This window comes from Chanos chanos, chromosome 8 (genome assembly GCF_902362185.1).
Source record: "Chanos chanos chromosome 8, fChaCha1.1, whole genome shotgun sequence".
NCBI lineage: Eukaryota > Metazoa > Chordata > Actinopteri > Gonorynchiformes > Chanidae > Chanos > Chanos chanos.
The window spans coordinates 6,400,058-6,420,931 of NC_044502.1; the positions used below are offsets into that span (position 1 = coordinate 6,400,058).

The 20,874-nt window shown below is 40.6% G+C and overlaps 2 protein-coding genes across 2 annotated transcripts; both read left to right on the plus strand.

The window, feature by feature from the left end:
• The first annotated feature begins 284 nt into the window (after positions 1-284).
• Positions 285-3,777, plus strand: coq7 (coenzyme Q7 homolog, ubiquinone (yeast)). Its single transcript, XM_030782180.1, has 6 exons — positions 285-426; positions 1,199-1,374; positions 1,487-1,601; positions 1,894-2,033; positions 2,824-2,892; positions 3,471-3,777. The coding sequence occupies exons 1-6, from the start codon at positions 348-350 to the stop codon at positions 3,546-3,548; spliced, it is 657 nt and encodes a 218-aa protein (XP_030638040.1). The 5' UTR covers positions 285-347; the 3' UTR covers positions 3,549-3,777.
• An 8,509-nt stretch (positions 3,778-12,286) lies between these two features.
• On the plus strand, positions 12,287-17,926 carry notum2 (notum pectinacetylesterase 2). Its single transcript, XM_030782678.1, has 11 exons — positions 12,287-12,606; positions 13,429-13,481; positions 13,986-14,081; positions 14,236-14,296; positions 14,425-14,507; positions 14,628-14,730; positions 15,248-15,436; positions 15,625-15,725; positions 15,919-16,066; positions 16,617-16,664; positions 17,620-17,926. The coding sequence occupies exons 1-11, from the start codon at positions 12,299-12,301 to the stop codon at positions 17,924-17,926; spliced, it is 1,497 nt and encodes a 498-aa protein (XP_030638538.1). The 5' UTR covers positions 12,287-12,298.
• Positions 17,927-20,874: the final 2,948 nt, after the last annotated feature.

The window sequence follows — 20,874 nt, forward strand, 5'->3', positions numbered from 1 at the left end:
TTAATCGATTAAAGAACAAACATCAAATAACTTTATCGTCCTGACTACATGCAGTTTATGAACTTCTTTTAATGACATGATATAGTTTTACTGGTTGGTTTATACTGTTCTCTGTGAGTCAAGAAAAGTAAAAAATAAAAAAAATAAATACCCATTTTTTAAAACTTTTTAATGGACACTATGGGTTCTGATCTGAACAACTTTACCCTGATTTAAAAGTGTAACAAAAAAAGACCCCTGTAAAGTATCGATGACGTCATCGCCACGCGCCAGCCTCCGAGACATTTTCAAGTGACAGGAGTCCTTTTTACCATCTGTGTAGGCAACAAATTCGTTCTTTCACAGTCATGCATATAGTTAAGTGTCGTGCTCTGATGACTGACTCTGCACGTCTTTGTTGTCGAAGAAGTGCAAGAATATTTTATGGTAGGTTTGTCCATATGCACTCTGTTAACACTGCATATAGTTAGCTATTGGTTCATGCTAGCCAGCCACTTAGCTGTTCGAAGGACATGAGAAAGTAAGAAAAGCAAATTTGTACAACTCCGTAAAAGAGACAGAGAGCCTTATAGAATGTCAGGAGAATCAGAACGAGGCGTAACAAGTCAAACACAGTAAGGGATAAAATCATGCCTGACTATAATGACCGGGACTTTCAGGACAATAATTTGCTTGTCTGAACTGACTTTTAATAGTGCATTCGATATGAAGCTGGATACTGTTGTTTGTCTGTAACGAACTACAATGTGAATTGAACCTCTAAGAATAAAGAATACCATGTAAAACGGAGGCCTGTGTGCATTCAGTGGCTGTGTTAGGAGATCTGTACACTAACACCAAATGCAGTAATGCAGCACAGAGGTTGAGAGGACCCTGAAAATATGAAAGCCAAACCACAACACATTTTGACAAGAAAAGTGGTCCCTGTTTTAAGTTCGACAAAATCATTTTGCACAGTGTAGCCTGTTGAATCTTCACCCTGAGATTACATTTAAGGACTCCCTACTATGAAAGATCTGTTGTATTCTTTAGTATCAGAATCGGATAAAACAAATTGAAAGCTGAGTGTTGTAGTTGGTTGGAGATAAATTCCAAGTCGACCGTTTTGAAAGAAAATCAGGATGCTGATGCACATACTCATGAGTCTCGCTCTCTCTCTCTTTCTCTCTCTCTCTCTCTCGCAACTCACTGACCAAAGGCACCCCTCAAAATTTTAGGAGATTCAGCATCCTTCCCCCTCCTCGCGACAAAGAGGAGAAAATACTGCTGGACAGTATGTTACGTGTAGACCACGCCGGTGAATACGGGGCTAATCGAATCTATGCAGGACAGATGGCTATTCTGGGAAGGACTCAGGCTGGCCCTCTGATCCAGGTATGGACCACTATACTTGATTTAGAAAAAAAAACAAAAAAAAAAATTAAATATATCAATCAGGCAGTTCTCAAGGAACACCATGCAACATCAGTGTTTATTGAACTTGCAGCAAATGTGGGATCAAGAAAAAGAACATTTGAGAAAATTTGACGAGATCTTGGGGGAAAACAGGGTGCGGCCTACGTTGCTCCTGCCAGTGTGGAATATTGCAGGGTTTTTACTGGGTAAGCTTGATTTTCTAATCTGACTCTTTCCAACACACTAACGTTAACCAGCCCATGGTCATTTTTTTTTTTATTAGGTACCATTTCAGGCCATGGGGAAAAGAAATCGCTCCAAAATGAAGCACTGTAATATCTGCAGTCACCCTAAGCTTTTAGTGGTGTGATGGATTTTGTCGAAATAGATGTAATCATACTAGATGAACAGCTTGGATCTCAGGAGCAATGAGTACTGAGTTAACTGACTTAAGGAAATTTTCTCCCGCGCGTACCAGCCCTGTCTTCATTTAAACAGGAGCTGCCACAGCACTTCTGGGTAAAGAAGGTGCCATGGCCTGTACTGTCGCGGTGGAGGAGAGCATCTCAGAGCACTACAACAGTCAAATAAGGACGCTGATGGAGGCTGATCCGGAGAGATACATGGAGCTATTACAGGTGAGGCCCATATTTTTAAATTCTGAACAGTCCCTTTTTGGGGAAGGAAGCGAAAAGGCAAATGATACATCGTTTTTGGAACGTTCCTGCCTATTTTGCGGTCGAGAAAAAAAAAAAAACGGTTCGGAGAGCAACATAAATACATCAGTTTTAAGTTTCCCCCCCGTTGGTTTCGTATATGTGTATTTAAAGCTGTGACATAACAGGAGCTACACACTCTGGTGAAAAGCCACGAGATAAAAACTTGTCGCAGGCTGCAGCTTTTTTTTTTTTTTTTTTTTTTGTGGAAGTCTCGGGAAACGTAATTGGCCCATGCTGGCCAAGATGCCCATCACTGTCATCGCCGTGTAACTCACTGTCGGTCTGTGGCTGATGGTTTTGTGGATAGAGTTGAATGAATGGTGATGGCTTCCAACCATAGAAGACAACAGCATGATGTTGTTGTGTAGCTTATGGTGTAAAAAAAAAGATGCCATGTGTTTTTTTGGGTTTTTTTTCATACGTATCAGTAGGACCTTTGACTTAGTTTTCGCCCTCCCAGGTTGAACTGGCTTACTTACAAACATTTATAATCATTTACACTGATTTTCTGCCATAAAGTGACAGAAAAGTAAAGACTTTTTATCTAAAAGAGAGTCTTGGAATCTTTTTTTTTTTTTCTGTTATTGTTAGCTTCCACTTTAGGGAAGTATGCTTCTTTCTTTATCTTTTTTAAATTTCAAACTAGTCACGTTTGAAAGAACCGGTGATTTTGCTGATATAATGAGGAATTCTCTTGAATTCGCTCTAGCTAATCAAGGAATTCCGAGACGACGAACTGGAACATCACGACACCGGACTGGAGCATGATGCAGAATCCGTAAGCATTTTTTTTTTTTTTTTATAGTTCTCAGACATACGTGAAATATAAATAACTTTAAGAAAATATACTTTTTAGTTCATATAGGGCAATGAGTTAATACCAAATGCCACATTAATTTGGCCTCACTGTGCATTCGCATTAAAAAGGCAGAAAAACTTCTGACTGTTGATCTGACATGTCATTGGCTGAATCCTATTTATATCTGTATTTCGACTGGACGTTCACACTTTAACTGAATAGTAGTGTTTGTTGTGGTGGAAGAAACCCTAGCCATTCTTTATTTACTCATAGCTAAGTAATTTTGTATTGTTATTAACGTATTCTAAAATCAACATATCATAATGTAGATCAAAGATATCTTTCTCAATCCAGATACATGATATGATGTGTTGTCTTATGTGGTCCTAGTATTTTCGTTGGAAGTAGAACTGCCGTTCAAATGTTATCCCATACATGTGTTTAGACCGGGCAGGATTCCTCCTATCTTTTGTGCCTGTGTTTCTGTCTTTAAACTTTAAACTTTAGCTGCTATCAGTTAATAACCTTTTATTCTTCTTCTTTTTCATGATTTTCAGGTTCCTGGCTATTTGCTCTTGAAAACTTTAATACAAACTGGCTGTAAAGCTGCTATATACGTTTCTCAACGCCTTTAGCGTCGGGTTTTGTTCCGTTGTGTTTTATTGCACTCTGTTTTGGCTGTAAATTAAAATATAAACATTGAAGACATGTTTGACAGATCATGAGTATCTCTGGCTTTTGGTTGATTGTGGATACACCCAGCTTGTTTTTTGATTTAGATTTATGCTGTTGTATTTATAATGTATTGGTACGCTGTTTTTTTAAAGTAGGGCCCACGTCCTCAGGAACAGACGGTGTTTTCAATAAAAGGAATCGTTGTGACGCAAACTCTCTCTTCTTTTTTAACCAAAAGGGCAAACTAACAATGGTTGGTTGCTCGTTCACGTGGAGCGAATAAAGCACAGCACCCTTGTTTTAACACTGTGTTAGACTCACACAGGAAACCGTCTGCAGACTTTTTCAAAGGCTTTGATTATTCATTCTCAAAGCGACGCCATTCTGAGCAGTCATTACTCGCGCGAGCCCCGAACAAGCAGAGCCACCTAGTGGCCAAAAAAGATGTAACTTGACGTTGGCACGCTGCCAAATGTCAACCTGTCTAGAGCGAGCGGTCTGATGGATTGAGTCGTTAGCCGTTCGCCTCGGCAAAAAAGAAGGCCGGGCCGCCAGTTAACGGACGCGAGCTATTTTCTTCAGGATGAAGTCAGAGGACTTTCTTCATGATGATCTGTAGTTGGTTTATATATCAGACCCAAGACCCTAAAGGTTAATGTGCTGTAAATCTGCTCTTTGTGTGTTCCTGCTTGTCTTGAAATAGCCTCGTCAATGTCAGTTCCTTACAAGGTCAAAACCCCTTAAAATGAATTTAGAACGCTTTCCAAGAAACGCGTCAATCATCTCTATTAGTCGTGAGGGCGGCAAAAGCGTTTGCTCAGATAACACTAAATGAATTTAAAAAAAAAAAAAAAATGTAAGTCATAGAGTCATCTGAAAATTAAGTCTGTTTGGAAAACCAAAATGTGAAATAGCCTATTTGTGCATATCTGTGTCACTCTATCCATCAGAGTGGGTCACGCATGTTTCTCTGGCCGAATGACATCATCTGGTAATGAAACAGTGTACTAAGCTGAACCAATGGGCCCCAGTCAATAAAAATAAACAGTGACACATACTACCCATAAATCTCTCGTAGCCCCCTTTAGCTCCTGTTGCAAAACAGTCTATACATTTTAAAATGATTTGAATATTGCACGAAGAAAAGCATTTCTGCTTGTTGCGTTCCAATTTTTTTTTTTTAGAGGAACTAATATGGAAGGCTTTCTTACTTGGCTCAAGAGTTGCATTCATTAATTAGATTTTTTTTTTCAACTCATGAACAGGTGTTGATGCTTGTGTATACAAACTAATCTTAGCTCTTTTTATTTCTTTTCATACAGACTTTAATGAGACTAAATTAGGGAAATGGCACAATGTTAATGCCAAGAATATTAACCTTTGTAGGTATAATATATAACTAATGTGTGCTTATTGTCTAATACTTATGCCATAGTCAGTTAATTTCCATGCAGTCCTATTGATGAATACTTCTACTCTCAATTTATAATGAACAAAAACAACACCATAAAACAGACAAGTCTCGTTTTGCCCTATTTCAGGTCGAAAACTTTTGGGGGAAATGTTCAGTTTTGAACTGTAGGAAAGTTTAAAAGAAATCAAACTTCTCAAACATGTTTCCCATATGGTTGGATACTGTGCGAACAGACTCTCCTATACTCTGTAACAGCAGAATGCTGTGCCCAACTTCAAGTTCACCCAAGACGTCAGATTATTTTCTGTTTCAGATTAATAGTGTTGACAGCTTCATGGCATGAGGCAAGCCCGTGAAAAAAAAAAAAAAAAAAAAGCAACAAGTATACAATTGCATGTTTGGCACCACGGCGGGTGACAAAATCACCATTAAATAAAGACATGAGTGATGATTCGAGTCACGCTGCAGGTGTTAATAACAGTAAAAACTGTTAAAAAAAAAAAAAAAAAAATTAACGTCTAAATTACTTCACGTCTTAGATGCCCGACCCCGCGATGTTTGCGCAAGCGGAACCAGAATGTTAAATGTTTTGTTCGTCCTGTTCTCTCTATTGATTTAAGCATTGCCACGTTGTTGTCGTCTTGGTATTTCTAGAGGCCCGTAACAATCGATAGTTTTTGCCCAGATTCCCCTCATTGAAGAATCTTTTGATATACTGACCAGGAAATCAGCAACAACGATATGAAAAGAAAAAGAAGAAAAGTCAAAGTGGCTGGATCCCGCGTCCGTGAAAAATTGTCGTTGTAAATTTTGAGGGCGCCAGTCATATAAATCTACACAAGCTTATAAAACCTTTCGGATGCAATAGCAAGGAGCAGCCCAGATGCCCACCGGTCATTTATTGGACAATTTCACCGACTTCTTGTGTTATTTATTTGTTTTGCATTTCTTCTGAAACTGACCAACATGTCTTCTATGAAAAAAAACAAAAACATATATATATATATATATACACTCACACACACACACACACACACACACACACACACACACGCATTCGCAGTTCTCTGCAAGTGACACTGCAGCCTCACATGTCCCCTTTTCATATTAAGGCCTATCAGTATCCCAGCCCATAAAGAAAACTGGATTGGACATCAGTGGATGTATTGCTTGTATTGCTAATCACAAACAATGCAATTACATTAGTTGGCAAATATAGAATTGAAAAATAGTGATATGTGAGACATAGCACATCTGGAAATGATTAAGTTAAAAATCCTGTGCTCCTGTTTTGTCTGAACATTGATGAAGTAGACATTAAAACGTAAACTAAAAGGGCATCCAGTTCTCAGTTCACTTCAACAAAGCCTTAAAAGTAACAATACGTCATTATATCTTTTTAAATTTGCAGCGCTTTCCAGATCATTCTTAAATTTGACACGTTTCTCTCTATCACATACCCCATGCATGAGCGAATGGGTTTGTGTAATTGTACAGCGGTTACCTTAAAGAGGGAAGAGCAGGAGTCAAGTCAGGACTTACAATTTGTAAGTTGTATGTGTGCCAAAAACAGATGCAAACTGTCATGTTGCTATAAATTTATACAGAATTAATGAGGGTGCTTGACGTTGCAGTCAAGTGGACCTGGGATTCTGTGAAGGTCAGGGCCCAGAACTGAATTGAATCAGTGCAGCATGAAGGATCTCTGGGCTTCTTGATATTCGGGTCATCAAAGGACAGGACAGACAGATGAATAGCAGAGCCACGGTCATAAATAGAATAACATCCCCCCCCCCCCCCTCCCCCCCCAACATCTATTAAGGTAATGTCACCGCTGAAATGTAAGTATTTTAAAATTGTGGTGAAAGTTTTGATGGCCCAGCCATATACTGGACATGCACATTTAAATGTTGCAATGAGAAAGGCTACTTTTTAAGAATGTAACTGAGATTCTTAGTGAACAACTGGAAAACACCTTTTGATCAGCAATTATCGGGAAATTTACCTTTTCTCATGTTAGAGAAGTACTTACGCTGGTATTCAGGACTCGATAAAAGTCCCAGGACACACGAGGTTTCCCCAGCAGACCCCTGACAGATTTCACAATACAGGCAAACCAGCCGGAAAATACCTTTTTTTCCACAAACATCGACAAAAACTTGACCAAAAAAAACCCCCAAAAACCCACACACTCTAGGATTCCTGCTAGATATCAGGAGTGTTAAGATCAGTCCTCTGGCTCAAAGAATGTTTCTTGATCTTCATTTTTTTCTTCTATAAAACTGATGCCGTTGTACCCACCGGAGTGGATCTTTAATTTATGATTGATCAAATTTGAAGTTCAAGTTCTAGGCACTGATCGAGCATACAATGTTGAATCTTACTTCAGGACACACACACCAATCTTAACTGCATACCCCAAGGAGTTACGGTTACATGTGTTACAATTTTAAATTAAAATTTGGAAATCTGAGAACCGTTAGTTGTTATGTTATGAAATGCTGACATAAAATGTTAAACTTGATGTCTAAATCCATCCTCATGCTAAACGCATAAAGTAGCTTTTCATCTAACACCTAGATGTTACGAGTTCAGCGGTGTACGCACATTACAGGCGTAAGCTGAGACAGGTGCATATGTGCAACGATTCACTGAATGTGTGTTCCCATATGCTAGAGCAAAGCCTCAACAGCCCAGTACTTCGTTGACACCCTGGAATGGTCGTGTTTTCGATCAGCTGGAGCAGCTTATGTGAGGACCTGAAGGTGGCGTGACCCCGCGGGACATCAATCAGCCGAACTTGACAGGCGGGGTGGCCGCACCAGCATGACTCCAAGGCCACGTTGCTGCTGAGCTCTGTCATGAGCCGTGGCTCTCAGAGCTATTCATCCAAGCATTTTGCAGAGGCCCCCCCCCCCCATAGCCTAAATTGGCATATAGTGATCATCGTAGACTGACTCTACCAGACCCCCCATAGTCACCCGTAAGCAGAGCTATAGACGGACGCAGGAGAGACTGCAAGGCTTGTTCGAAGTGTGCTCAACCCAAAGAGGATGAAGTCGTGAAGAAAGTGAAGTGTTTGTGATTCAGAGTTAAGAGTCCGCTAAACGCGAACAATCTCTCGTTTCTTTCTCGGCATCTCAGCTCCTCCAAGCTTATGGTCTTTGCCTCTGTAATGGAGGCCAGAACAAGAGCACGGCAAATATTTCAAAGGGCCATCATAGCGGAGGGGACGGCTTTTGGCACACGCCCCATTTTCATCGCCCCCATTGAGGTGATACGCACGGGATGCTGCCCTCACCGTTCGGTTTCTTTAGCCGTTACATCACTCCCAAAGTCTCACTATAAAATTCCAAGAGTCAATCCATCACCTCGACTGGTTAGTGACTCACAGCAGGTTACAGCGTTGACTACCTCGGCACTCCGCTTTGGAAGGCGCATTGGCCTGAAGCACCCATTCCAACTGTTAGTCCTCCTAAGTGAACATCTCACACGCTGTCCAACAACCCTCCAAAGCCAGAATGTCAGCTCCCCCTGATTGATGACAAAACAAGCACCACCGTTCCCTCCCCGTGATCACCATCGCACTCTCATGATTCTAGCCTTCAGGCAGATTGTAAACATGCCAATCACCTGCTCTGTTACTTATATATAATTCTCTTACGACAAAATGTGCTTGAGCACTGGTGACAACTGAGACTTTGGGGTGATGCAATGACAGATTTACAAATTATCCTGCCCTTCACAATGTTCATTTTGCTCACGGCTCCAAACGCGCTTGGCTTTGACGGCTTTTTCTGACAGTAAATCTGACCACCTGCTTACTGGGTAAATTGTGGATGCTTTAGCCGCCAGGCATTCGGTTTGGATGCTGATACCTTTTAAGGTCACGACCTTTTCGCATTATAAAGAGCTGAAATCCAAGCGTATTGCGATTGTCCGAGGTGTGGCATGCTTTGATGCCCGTAAGCCGCCAAACGTGTTTGCCTGCCTTCAACCCAGAGGGCAGTGATGACACACGCCTTTGCAGACAATGCATTAGGACCTCTGACCTTGGGGACGCATTCTAAAAACACACCGTAAAAGAAAAGAAAAACTGAGCATCTTGTCTCAGCTGCTGCGTGCTATCGCATGGTTTGTACCAACATTGTGTTAGAGGTGCTTTATTTTATTTCTCCTGTTCAGTAAGTATCTGGTATGTGTCCAGTATGGAACATCACAGTCACAACTCAACCTCTTGAGTAAATGCAACAGGGAGCAGGGAATGTACATTCATATCCCTTTACCGATGATCAGAAAAACCAACGTGTTTTGCCAGCCTTTTCAAAAATTCGTTGAGGCAGATATCAAAGAAATAAAAAAGAACAGCAAAGCCTTTAAAATGCTTTGTTCAAAAACAGCCTGGCTACTTTTGAATAAAATGTGAAGGATTTACACCATTTTTTTTTTCAGTGTTAAGCAGTGTTGAGGTCTGTTTAACAGATTGTTGCAATGATTTCTGGGAAGACGAGAGGTTTGCGTGCCTCTAAATAGAGAAGGAATGAAGAATTTGTTTCAGCTCAGTAGATCAAATTCAGAAAGTAATGTCATTGGATCTCTTATTTACATTTTTTTCACTTTCACATATCTTGAGTTCTTTTCTGGCACGACTTGAAAGTAACCAGATCAAAATAAGCTAAAATATCTCTGAAATTTGTGGACACGAGGATTAAAACCAGGCTTAAAAATGACCAATCGTTCAACCGGGACAAAACTGCCCGTTTGCCATAGGTTGTTAAATGTCATTATGACACAAATACCCGTTTTGTCTGGGTTTGCATATTAAGGAAAGAGTCAGTTCTTACTTCACTTTGAGGGTTGCACCAAAGCATTCTTAGTTGAGGAAGCTGCTGATAAAACTCGTTTGCCAAATAAGTACTTCTGGAGAGATCAGCTTTTAATTGAAACATAAATTGTGGTTGTTGTTTATGAGGATTCACTGAACTGGTGTGGGTTGACACTTTATCCCAGAAGAACAAGGGACATTCAGCTACCCAGGTCACAGAAAGAAGTGGTTTAGAGCCAGTTAAAATTACTGAAAACATTTACATTTAGGGGACATCTAAAATAAGTTCACACCACTTCATTTAAAAAGGTTGAGTTAAGGTAAGTCTGAAGTTCTGGAATTTTCCACGAGACTGTCCACTTTATTCAATCCAGACCTTAAATATGAAAGTATTCTATTTGTGAAAAAACTGATTTACGTCTCACGTAATAACTTTGGGATTCCATGGGATTGTGAGGACACTATCAAGGGTCACAATAAAAACCACATGGATCAGGTAAGAAAATCCTGTGTCGCTGTCTCAACCCATGTCTGCCACAGAGCTGTCCCAGCCCCACAGGATCATTAATGGTTTGATTGACACGGAAGGATGGTGTACGTTTCATTGATGAGAATTTTAAAGGCCGGACTCGTGATCTACTTCACTGATCACTATGTCATCCTAAAGCTATTCCAGATCAGTTTCAAATGACACTGCCTCTCAATCGCCGTCAAACTCACCACCCTGGATCCGACTCCAACTTGAGTGACACGACGTGAGGTAAGAAACCGAGTGTTTTGTTGCTGCGGTTAAAGAAAAAAAAAAACTACATTTTTACATACTGCATCTTTAGCATAGACTTTGACCTAATCAAGTGGTTCCAACATTCCGAATACATTGCATGGATTGTGTATGCAATCTTACTGTTTTGCCATATCGTTCTATAGCAATGTGTTGCAGTACTTTCTATAAACCTTATCATCTACAAAGCAAGCTGTCTGGATGTCCTTCCGTCCTTGCTCTCTGGGCTTGCGCCAGTATTGCGATTAGTTCATATACCTTGTGTGCTTTTGTGAGTATATGGGTATTTTAGACATACTGTTGACATATATATGTATATACACATATACACATGTATGTGTGTGTGTGTGTGTGTGTGTGTGTGTGTGTGTGTGTGTGTACATCTTCAAAATATTGAGATAAAAAAATTACGTCAGTTTATCATCTGACAGGATGGTCTTCATCTTAGCATGAGGGGCTGGAATAACATTTTTAGTATCATTTAACACCTTCCAATTAATGTAAAGACAGGGACAGTACTGTCCTGATTCTGCGGTGCAGTTATATTCTTTCCTCTTGATGGAGCTTAACTTGATAGAGTTAAGTTGTTTTTACAAAACAGATATCTAAGTAACTTTCATCCATCTCCTTGGTTTGGGAGGAAATTCAAAAGCTACTATGCCAATTACCTAGTCTCAGTTATTCAGACCATCGAAACTGGATTTTGCTGATGACAGGTCGAAAGCCTGTTACCATTTAAGGTCTTCCACAGCTTATGCTTAAAGAAATCAGAAAAATTACAAATTAATAGAAACACAACCAGACCATCATTTTATGCAGTTAATCATCATCCCGCTCACTTTTCCTCCAAGCACTACAGACGTTTAGTGGAAATGATTTCTAGTAGTTAGAGTCGGCTGAGAGGTTTGCTCCACTGACCTGAGGCTTCATACCATTTGGCTGAAGGGCAATGCAGGTATTCAAACCATGTAGGTGTTTAAATCAAAGCTCAACCCAGTCTAAGGGAGGAGGGCTTGTTGTAGGACTCATTTAGGTGGGGAGGGGGAGACTTTGAAATATGGTTTAGAAGAGCGTGTGTTATCTTTTCTCCTCGGCATCAACCGTCCAACCTCAGTGTGTCATCCGTTACAGCCCAGAGCTGGCACTAGCTCAAAGGGGATGCTGGGAAATGCAATCCATATGGTGGCACTATAAAGTCCAGCACACCCCACAACCATAGTCAAAGATCTGCCCCGGCTGCCTCCAAAAACAGCTATCATCAAAAGCGTTGCCTTATTGTGACCACAACGGTCCACTGCAAAGGAGGTTCCTGCCAAGCCTAAGACACCACGGTGACCAGGACCGGTTTCTCCAAGGGGTATGTGCTGTTAATTTCCTGATTCTGAGGATTAATTAATTTTTTGATATTCTAATGTTCCTTTTAGTCGGCGGAAATTTGAAGTCTATGTAGAACACTGAATAAGGTTTTATAACAGCAACTTTTTACATCACCTCTTCACAGAAAATAAAACCACCTGTTACAGACAAAGTTTCTGAGAGAAACTTTCATTTTGTTTTGAGATATTCTGTCACCCTCTTGATCTGCTCTGAAATTTTGGTTCAAAAGTAAAAGTCCAGAATTTTGACAATATTCTAAATCCACTCTTGTGTGTGTGTGTGTTTTTTTAAAGGAGGTCCTGTTGCATTTGCTATGAAGATTCTGCGTCATCTGATGTTCTTGCTTCTGCTGGGAGGGATATCTTGTCAGAGCAACCGAAATGCTAAACAAAGCGGAAAGCCAACAAAAAAAGTCGGGAGCCATAGCAACGAGGGCTCCCCTCAAGCTCCTGAGGATGATTCCAGCGCGGGACCAGGGACCGCCGCAGATCACAGCAAGGAAAGCTCCGGAAGCCGTGGAGCCTCCCACAACACCGCCTCTGTCAACAAGCCCTCCGACGACATGAAGCTACACTTCCTCAAGAATACACTGGTCACGTGCAATGATGGTACTGCAGCGGGGTAAGATATTTGTAGAACGGTTCTCATATCTTACTGTTCTATCTTTTTGAGGTGTCCTTGACCCCTACAGTAAAACATTTTAGTGTCTGACAAAGATATGTTACAGCTAACTAATCCAGTGTGAACAGAGTTAGAACATATTAATCTGGGGTGATTGCCAGTCTATTTCCTTTGACAAAACTTCACTTACCTGCCTTAGTGGTGCTGCACTCACCTGTTGTCTCAACCACCTGCGCATACTGTTAAACTAGTTACTTTAAGACACAGTTCAATTCCCAGTGACGTACATACGAAATCACTGATACTTCATGTACACCACTTATTACAAAGCTACACATATAGTTAGTCTTTACTATGTAAAAATGTATTTATTTTATATGTTTTGTTATGACTTACATGTAGTCTTCCAGAAACATCGAATAAATATTTATTTATACTATACTTTAATACGGCATTATTTAATCAAGTGAAACTGTTTGGTTCAATAACTGGCACTGGGACGGGGTCATTGTTTCGGCAAACAACAGATAAAACCAGAAAATGAAAAAGGCATTATGCAAATAAGAGCAAAATCCCCTTTAATACTTTCTATAAGATGATGTCAGGATAATAGTTTGTAAGTCTTTCCGTTGTGTTTTTTATAACAATGTATAGATCTCTTCCTGATTTATCTTACAAGTATTTGCTTAATGCTCGCATCAGTTAATGGCGCAATCTGTTTGTGACAAATGACTTTGACCAGTTTGAAAATGCCCAGATATGGATGTGCCCTGACTATGTCATCCATTCATAACCTCATCTATATATATTTGTGGTCCACAGGTTTTACCTAAAGGAGTTCAAAGGAAGCAAGAGATGGCTGATATTTTTGGAGGGTGTGTATTTAAAACTCAGTTAATTTTGTCAAGGGAAGACAGCGTGCTTAAATGCTGTACTCAGGGTTATTTTGACTGGTGGTCATCTTCTTGAACGCATGTTTTTCCTTGGCTTTTTTTGAACATGTCACCTCTAATTCGTCCACATGTATTTAGACCAGTGATTATATATGACTTCAACCTACTCACACTAAAACAAAAAGCAGAATTGTAATTCTGTCTGAACCCGAAAAACCGAAAAACTGCAATCACTTGACCTGAAAAGTCCTATGATATTACATCAGTGTGCACAAGCCCCCAACCCTCCACATCACCGTCCCCACCCCCTTAAACCCTTGTTAGCTCCCAAACCAGAGGCAATAAGCAAGGCTCGCAAGGTGAATGTAGCAGTTAGAGGTGCAGGTTTCAAATGAGCAGACCATTCTTAGAAAGCCTGAACAACGGCCTAACGGGGATATCCTTGTCAAACCGGATGTAAGTCTAATATTAGTGAATTATTTTTAGGTGGTTGGTGCTGTTACAACAAAGAGACCTGTGATTCCAGATATAAAAATATCCCTCGACTGATGAGTTCAGCTGCTTGGCCACAAACACGCAAAGGTAGGGTGACATTATCTACAGGGTAGTACCCACCGTTAAAACGGACTCCTCTGTCCGTTTGTAGCTAGTAACAAACGCAACAATAGTCTCCGTTAAATTGAGACATCAGCATAATATAAACCAGGTACGAATCCTGTGTTGTGTCATTTTGCAGGGAGTGGAATTCTATCATCTCAAGCTGAAGAAAACCCCCACTGGTATAATGCAAATATTGTGTAAGTTCAAATGAACATACGAGTAATGTTCCATTCTAACTAGCATACCTAGGTGAACTTCATCGTTCCTGCGATCTGTGCGTGTGGGTTTTGCACCTAACTGGTTTATGTCTGTTGCATCCGCACAGATTTGTTCCCTACTGCTCCAGCGACGTATGGAGCGGAAGTGCCAATAAGCCTCCAACAAAACCCAAACAGGCAAAAGACACAGGTGAGTTTCCTGAGGATCTCTTTATTACACACTTCCTGCAGAATTCTCTGCAGAATATTCCAAATCGAATACTGAATACGAAACCTGACGTCCCATGGCGCACTGCGTGTCTGTTTTCAGTGGAGTTTGCGTTCATGGGATCTCTAATCATCCGGGAGGTAATCAAAGACCTCACGTCAAAAGGAATCAAACAGGCGAAGGTTGTCATGCTTGCAGGAACGAGGTAAGGTCTCCACCGTAGCGGTGTTACATCTTCCAGCTATCTAGCAATTTCTGACTGGCGATGTGACTGCAGCATGTACGTCAAGACACAACTGTCCCATAAAACAATGCTGCACAAACAGCAGAAGCAGAAATGCTAAAACATAAAACCTTTGTAACACTATCCCCATGTATGAACCCCTCCCCCTTTCTGGCTCAGTTTGACGGCACCACCTCCATACATAACACTGACTGAGGGACTATTTTCAGCACATCCTGCTGTTTACCATAAAAATGTTTTCTGAGGCCCATATTGCCATGGACAATGACACAATACCTATATATGTCAAACCATGATGACAGACATAGCACTAGGATTCCTCCGAGGTTAGCAACGAGTTTTGTTGGACAAACCGGATGCCAAGAAAAGAACACTCTTTGGAATACAGAGGATACTTCATTAATTAACTAATTACGCCACCGTAGACAAAACAAATACTTTGGTTTGAAGTAGCAACCAATTTGCCTCCAATTTGCAGTGCTGGGGGAACGGGTGTGTTACTGAATATCGAGAAGGTGTCCAGTCTTTTAGAGCAACTTGGAGCAGACGCTCAAGTGCGAGGCCTAGTCGACTCTGGTTGGTTTTTGGAGAGCAAACAGCAGAAGGTTTCTGACTGTCCTGACAGTGTTTCCTGTTCCCCTGTTGACACCATCAAGAAGGGACTTCGGTAAGGTTTTTATTCCTCTGCTGGCCCTAGGTTTTTGTACCATTAATGCACAAACATACCAGCCGCAATCATAAAATCATTCATTTGATGAACACCTATTAAAATGTTTACTATTTCAGCATGGAGAACTGGAGAACAGTGGTGGTTTTTATGGGGAACAAAAAAATATTTTTTGGCATCCTTAACAGGTTATGGAATGGTGTTATCCCGGAGAAGTGCAGACAGCAATACAAGAGAGGCGAAGAGTGGCAATGTTTTTATGGACACAAGCTCTACTCTTCATTAAACTGTGAGTGTCTACTCTATCACAAGCAGGGAGAACAAAACAAATTCATGATTATTTGTTTAAATGATTACTCACTGTCATTCTCCAATCGGATATTAGATAAAAGGACACTCTATGGTTATGAAAGGCAGTATATATGGCAAACATCATATATATCTGAAACTGGGTGATTTCCAATTTCTCTTTTCAATTATAGCACCGGTGTTTGTGGTCCAGTGGCTCTTTGATGAAGAACAACTTAGACTGGAGAACATCTATGTTGGAGGCCAGTCACTGTCTGAGCAACAGTGGACTTACATGCAGAATCTTGGGAGAGAGCTGAAAAACTCTTTTAAGGATGTGACGTGAGTGCTTTGCTACTACAAACTTGGAAAAAAGTTCTTTAACACTCACTGACAGCTTCTGTTGCCTACATTTAACTGGCTGAACAGTTTTGTAAGTTCCACTATATCTGAACTGCAAAACTTAAAAAAAAAAATACGTTGGAGTTTTACAGGAGAAAAATACTGGTTAATAATTTTTTCCCAATGAAAAGTGACTAATGAAAAGTCTTACCACCAATCATTATTTTTTTATTGCCTTCAACCCCAAAAATATTAAAATCGCCCAGGATAAGATTCTAGGTTAAGTCTGTAGTCTTCAGCAGTCTCCACATCTTTTATTATTACAGTCCTAAGCATCTAGAACAAATTAAACTTCACTTTCCATCTGATCAGTTTTGTACTCAAGGCAATTGGGACGGTATAAGTCTACTCAGAAAGCCTTTAGCATGGTTTTCTAGCCCCGTCTGAGGTGTGTAGCTTTGCTGGTCATGGGTAAATGAGGACCTATAAGAAAATCTGTTTACACACCTACCTTACATGTGTGGTGAGAACATACTGTATGTCATTCCAGGGCCGTGTTTGCTCCCTCCTGTCTGTCCCACACATTGATCACCAAAAGGTAAGGACATCCAAACCTCTCTGAGAGCGTGGGGCAGATTAACAAGCTTGCGATGCCTCATCCCTCCTGGGTGAGCTCATGCTCCTGTTTTTGGGCCCTCGTCCATCATGCCGCATTCTGGGTGTCACCAAATACCACTTCGCACTTTCACAAACCTCAGCCTGCCCCAGCGCCCCCCCCCCCCCCCCACCCCCATATTGAGCCCAGCTGACAGCGCTGAGGCACAAGGCGTTTTTGAACCTTTCCCAGGGTCCAAGAGAGGGTATGGTGCATGCTGAGGTTGCACATTATGGCAGAGGCGTTCGTTTGAGTCGGGAAGATTTATTTTCTGTTTAGTAATCTAATCCGGGAGGTTGGGCTGGTGACTTAAGAGTGCGTTTCGCAGAGGTGAGCTGGAGGACAAGGTCAAGAAGCGCAGCTGCACCCTTAACTGACTCAAAGACTTCCTTAGCTGTGTGCGGCACTAAATTGATGTTAGGGTGCTTAGTGATGGGCCCCTCGTTAGGAGCACTGTCACGTCGTGCAGACACACATGCTACATTTTGGGTTCTCGGTTCTAGTCCTACCTGTGCCGTACATTCCTGCTGTGGTTGGGTGTCCAAAGGAAATGGAACCAGCTGCAAATCAGCCAGGGCATTCTCCCTCTCACTACTTATTTCTTGGTTACTGACGGTCATGAGCCCTCATCGTTAAGGATGTCATGATGTGAAAAGCACTCTCCTCCAGGCATGTTGTCGTTCTAAACTACAGTGGAATTTGTAGAGTAAAAAGACACAGACCTGCGCAAGAGGACATGTTAGGCAGCCCCACTCAACTTGATAGAGGCGGGAACTTCTATGTAAGGGGAGGATTAACAGTAGATCACAGTTCATACGACATTCCAACTTGGGGATTCTTACAGGTAATAATTAAAAAGATGCAACGCTGATATCAGTCTGTATCTGTCCTCTTTCAGTAACTGGATGGACTTCCAAGTAAAGGGAACATCCCTTTCCCGTGCTCTGCAGTGCTGGGACAGAAGCCTTCAGGAGGCCAATAAGAACAGCAAAGCTACGACGAAAGGTTGTCCCTTCCATCTGATTGACAGCTGCCAGTGGCCCCAGTGCAATCCAACATGCCCCGCACTGGTTGACCAGGCCACGCAGCAGGAGCTGACTTTGTTACAAGTGCTGGCAAGCATGGGTTTGGATCTCCAAAAGCTTGGCCTGGACATGAAGGGTGATAGCAGCTCTTCAATAAGCTTGATCAGCAACGGTGGTTAGGTGGCAAGCGTCCAATGCGGGTTCCCAGACATAAATTGCTTTATATCCAAGGTACACAGATTGTTAACTGGCACTCCTCTGTGTCACTCAGCTCTCTGTTGTCTTGACCAGTGGGGGTTTGCTACTGGGTTTTTCTACCTGCAAATCTTCAGTGTCATCAACAGGTATGGTTTTGGGGTTCTCCTAGAGGATCTCTTTGAGTGAAGCATGAGCTCTGAGTAACTGTAGTTATCTACAATACCTGCAAACATGATAATCCAACCGTAATGATACCGCTCATTATTATCATTTCCTCACATGAAAGAAAAAAAGGAATCCTCTAACAAACAGTTATCAGTATTTCCTTTTACAGACATACGGTATGCTACTGCAGTATCGCTGTGACTTGTCTTGTCATCTTCAAAAATAAGGGTCAAATGTCAGGTGAATTTAGGCTGCATTCGTAGACTGGATCAGAGAGACAACGGCATTAACACCACATATACGCGGTCATAAGACAACAATGTTTCATTTGTGTTCTGAGGTGTGTCGTTCTATATTTGTTAAATGTGACATGTAAGAGTGCATGTTACAATGGATGACATTCTGAACTATATATCATTGAACTAAAGTCTGAGGTGACCGCTGAACAACTACGTTAAGTCAAAAGACACTCAGAACTAACAAAATTTCCGAAAGTAATTTCAGTCTGATAAAGCCGTGGTTTTATAACAAACTGCTTTTTCATACGCACACACAGAGATTATCACTTAAGACTGTATGTGTTATGTGTTTAAACAAATGTGCATGCTATTCAAATGACTTGCAGCATTTAATGAAGCAAGGTAGTTAGTAAAGGCTGTTCTATGAAATGGTACTTTAATGAAGGTTGTCAAGACTAGAGTCAGTATTTATTTGTTTTTTTGACGTGGATCAGAAATGTGTGGTGTAACTGAGCTCCATCACAGAAAATTATGGTCCTTACAGTAGAAATAATATTCAGTTCTGAATTGTAAATGTTTATGTATCAGTGCTAGCCAACTTGTTTTATTCATGCATTTATCTATTTATATACTCCACGTGTAATTCAATAAGCTGTATTTTCATATCAATAAGGCACTTTATACAAGACGATAGTTCTGGTGTAGAATTAACACAACAGTTCTGGGATTTAATTTTCTTTAAAACTAATAAATTAATAAGAATGTCTTTCAAATTTTCATTTGTTATTTTTTCTTTCAAGTTATTTTGATATGCTGAAAGGTTTTTTGGGTTGATTTCAAATGTAATGAACCTTCTGTCTTCCTACAAAGGGCCCTGCTCTTAAACACAAGCTTATGAGGCAATGGACCAAAAAACAGGAATCAGATGGCCTAATTATTTTTTTTTTTCATTCCATTTCATAAGGAGCCCACAATTAGTACTGGTTAGAAAGTATAAAAAATTCAAGCATAGAATCAATCACAATTTTTAAAATTACAAGACAGTTACAATTATTGTTAGGAGATTTAATGTTTAAAATGGAGATTTATTGTAAAACATAATTACTGGTCGTCTCTCAGTGACATTTAACGAGGACTTAGCAATTTGCTAATTACCGTGAAATCTTGCATAGCATAATGTTTAAAAAAAGAAAAAAAGAAAAAAGAATACCTAACTTACTTAATAACATCCATAAATTCATGAATGATCAAAGGTCGTCCTGTAATTAAGTTTCTGCTGGGCACAGACAACTGCCAAGGTGTCAGCAAGAGAGTTATCCATCTTACCCTTGATAAATTGAAATTTAAAAAACATGAGGATACACTAATTTTTGGAGTGCTGGAGACAGTATAAGGGGGGTCTCTTGCAGACTGACAAGAGTTCTCACCAGCCACTGTGGCCTCAACACACATGCAGTAAATAAGAACACTACAGAAGTTACCTTGATAAGCCAGTGACCTCACTTCGTAGCACAGGCCCAGGGCAGCCAGCAAACACTAAATGCTGCACCACTGGCGTTGAAAAAGACAGCTGTTTTGTTATTATCATTGTTAATTGAAATTACAGCTTTAAAACGTGATGTTCGGTATTACGTAATATATTACTATTTAACATAAATTAAGAGAGAGGCTGGGACATCTGTTTAAATCTCTCAGCTGACCTTTTCATCATTTAACCACCCTGTGCTCTCATACTGTACTCCATAGAGGGCAGTTAAAGTGCAAAAATTGAAAAAAATTGTTAGTTTTTCTCTTCTTTTTTGTCTTACAAGTGAGTGAGGGAGCAGGTTTTAAAACTGAAATTACAACGAGATTTAAAACGGGGTTTTTTTTTTTTTTTTTTTTGTACATTATGTCTTTGTTGAACTTGGGCCGCCCAAGGTGGATATCCACGGACATCTCCCCAGCGCAACGCCCACACGCTCACGTTCAACGTCCTCAGGTACTTGTAACGATTTGTCCGTTCTTGCTATCTTAGCCACTCATTATCTAAGCTCACTCATTATCTAAGCCGCTTATCCTAATCAGGGTCGCGGGGGGTGCTGGAGCCTATCCCCAGCGCTTATCTAAGCTACAGTCAGTGAAATTCTTGGGGTCCAAGGTTGGATATTTCTTTGTTGTTACACAGCAGAGATGAGTAAATCGCATTTTGGTGCCATGTTAGCAACGATTATTTTAATGTCAAACTAATCAGTGACAGCTTTGTTGTTTTGTGAATTATGTTCAAGATAGTACTTGGTCTATTATGTTGGTCAGTAAACCATGACCTGAACTGGCTTTAATTAATTTATGACACAACCATCTTATCAGGTTCATTGAAAGTCACACCATGAATAGGGAATGACTGTGCGTGTTTTTTTCGGGTGATTACGTAGGAACATTCCATGTCATTTGAACTATAGGCATCCACCACACCATCTCAGAATTGGCTGATCATTTTTTGTGTCGAAGAATACACTCTGACATCACTCTCAAGGACTGCAAGAA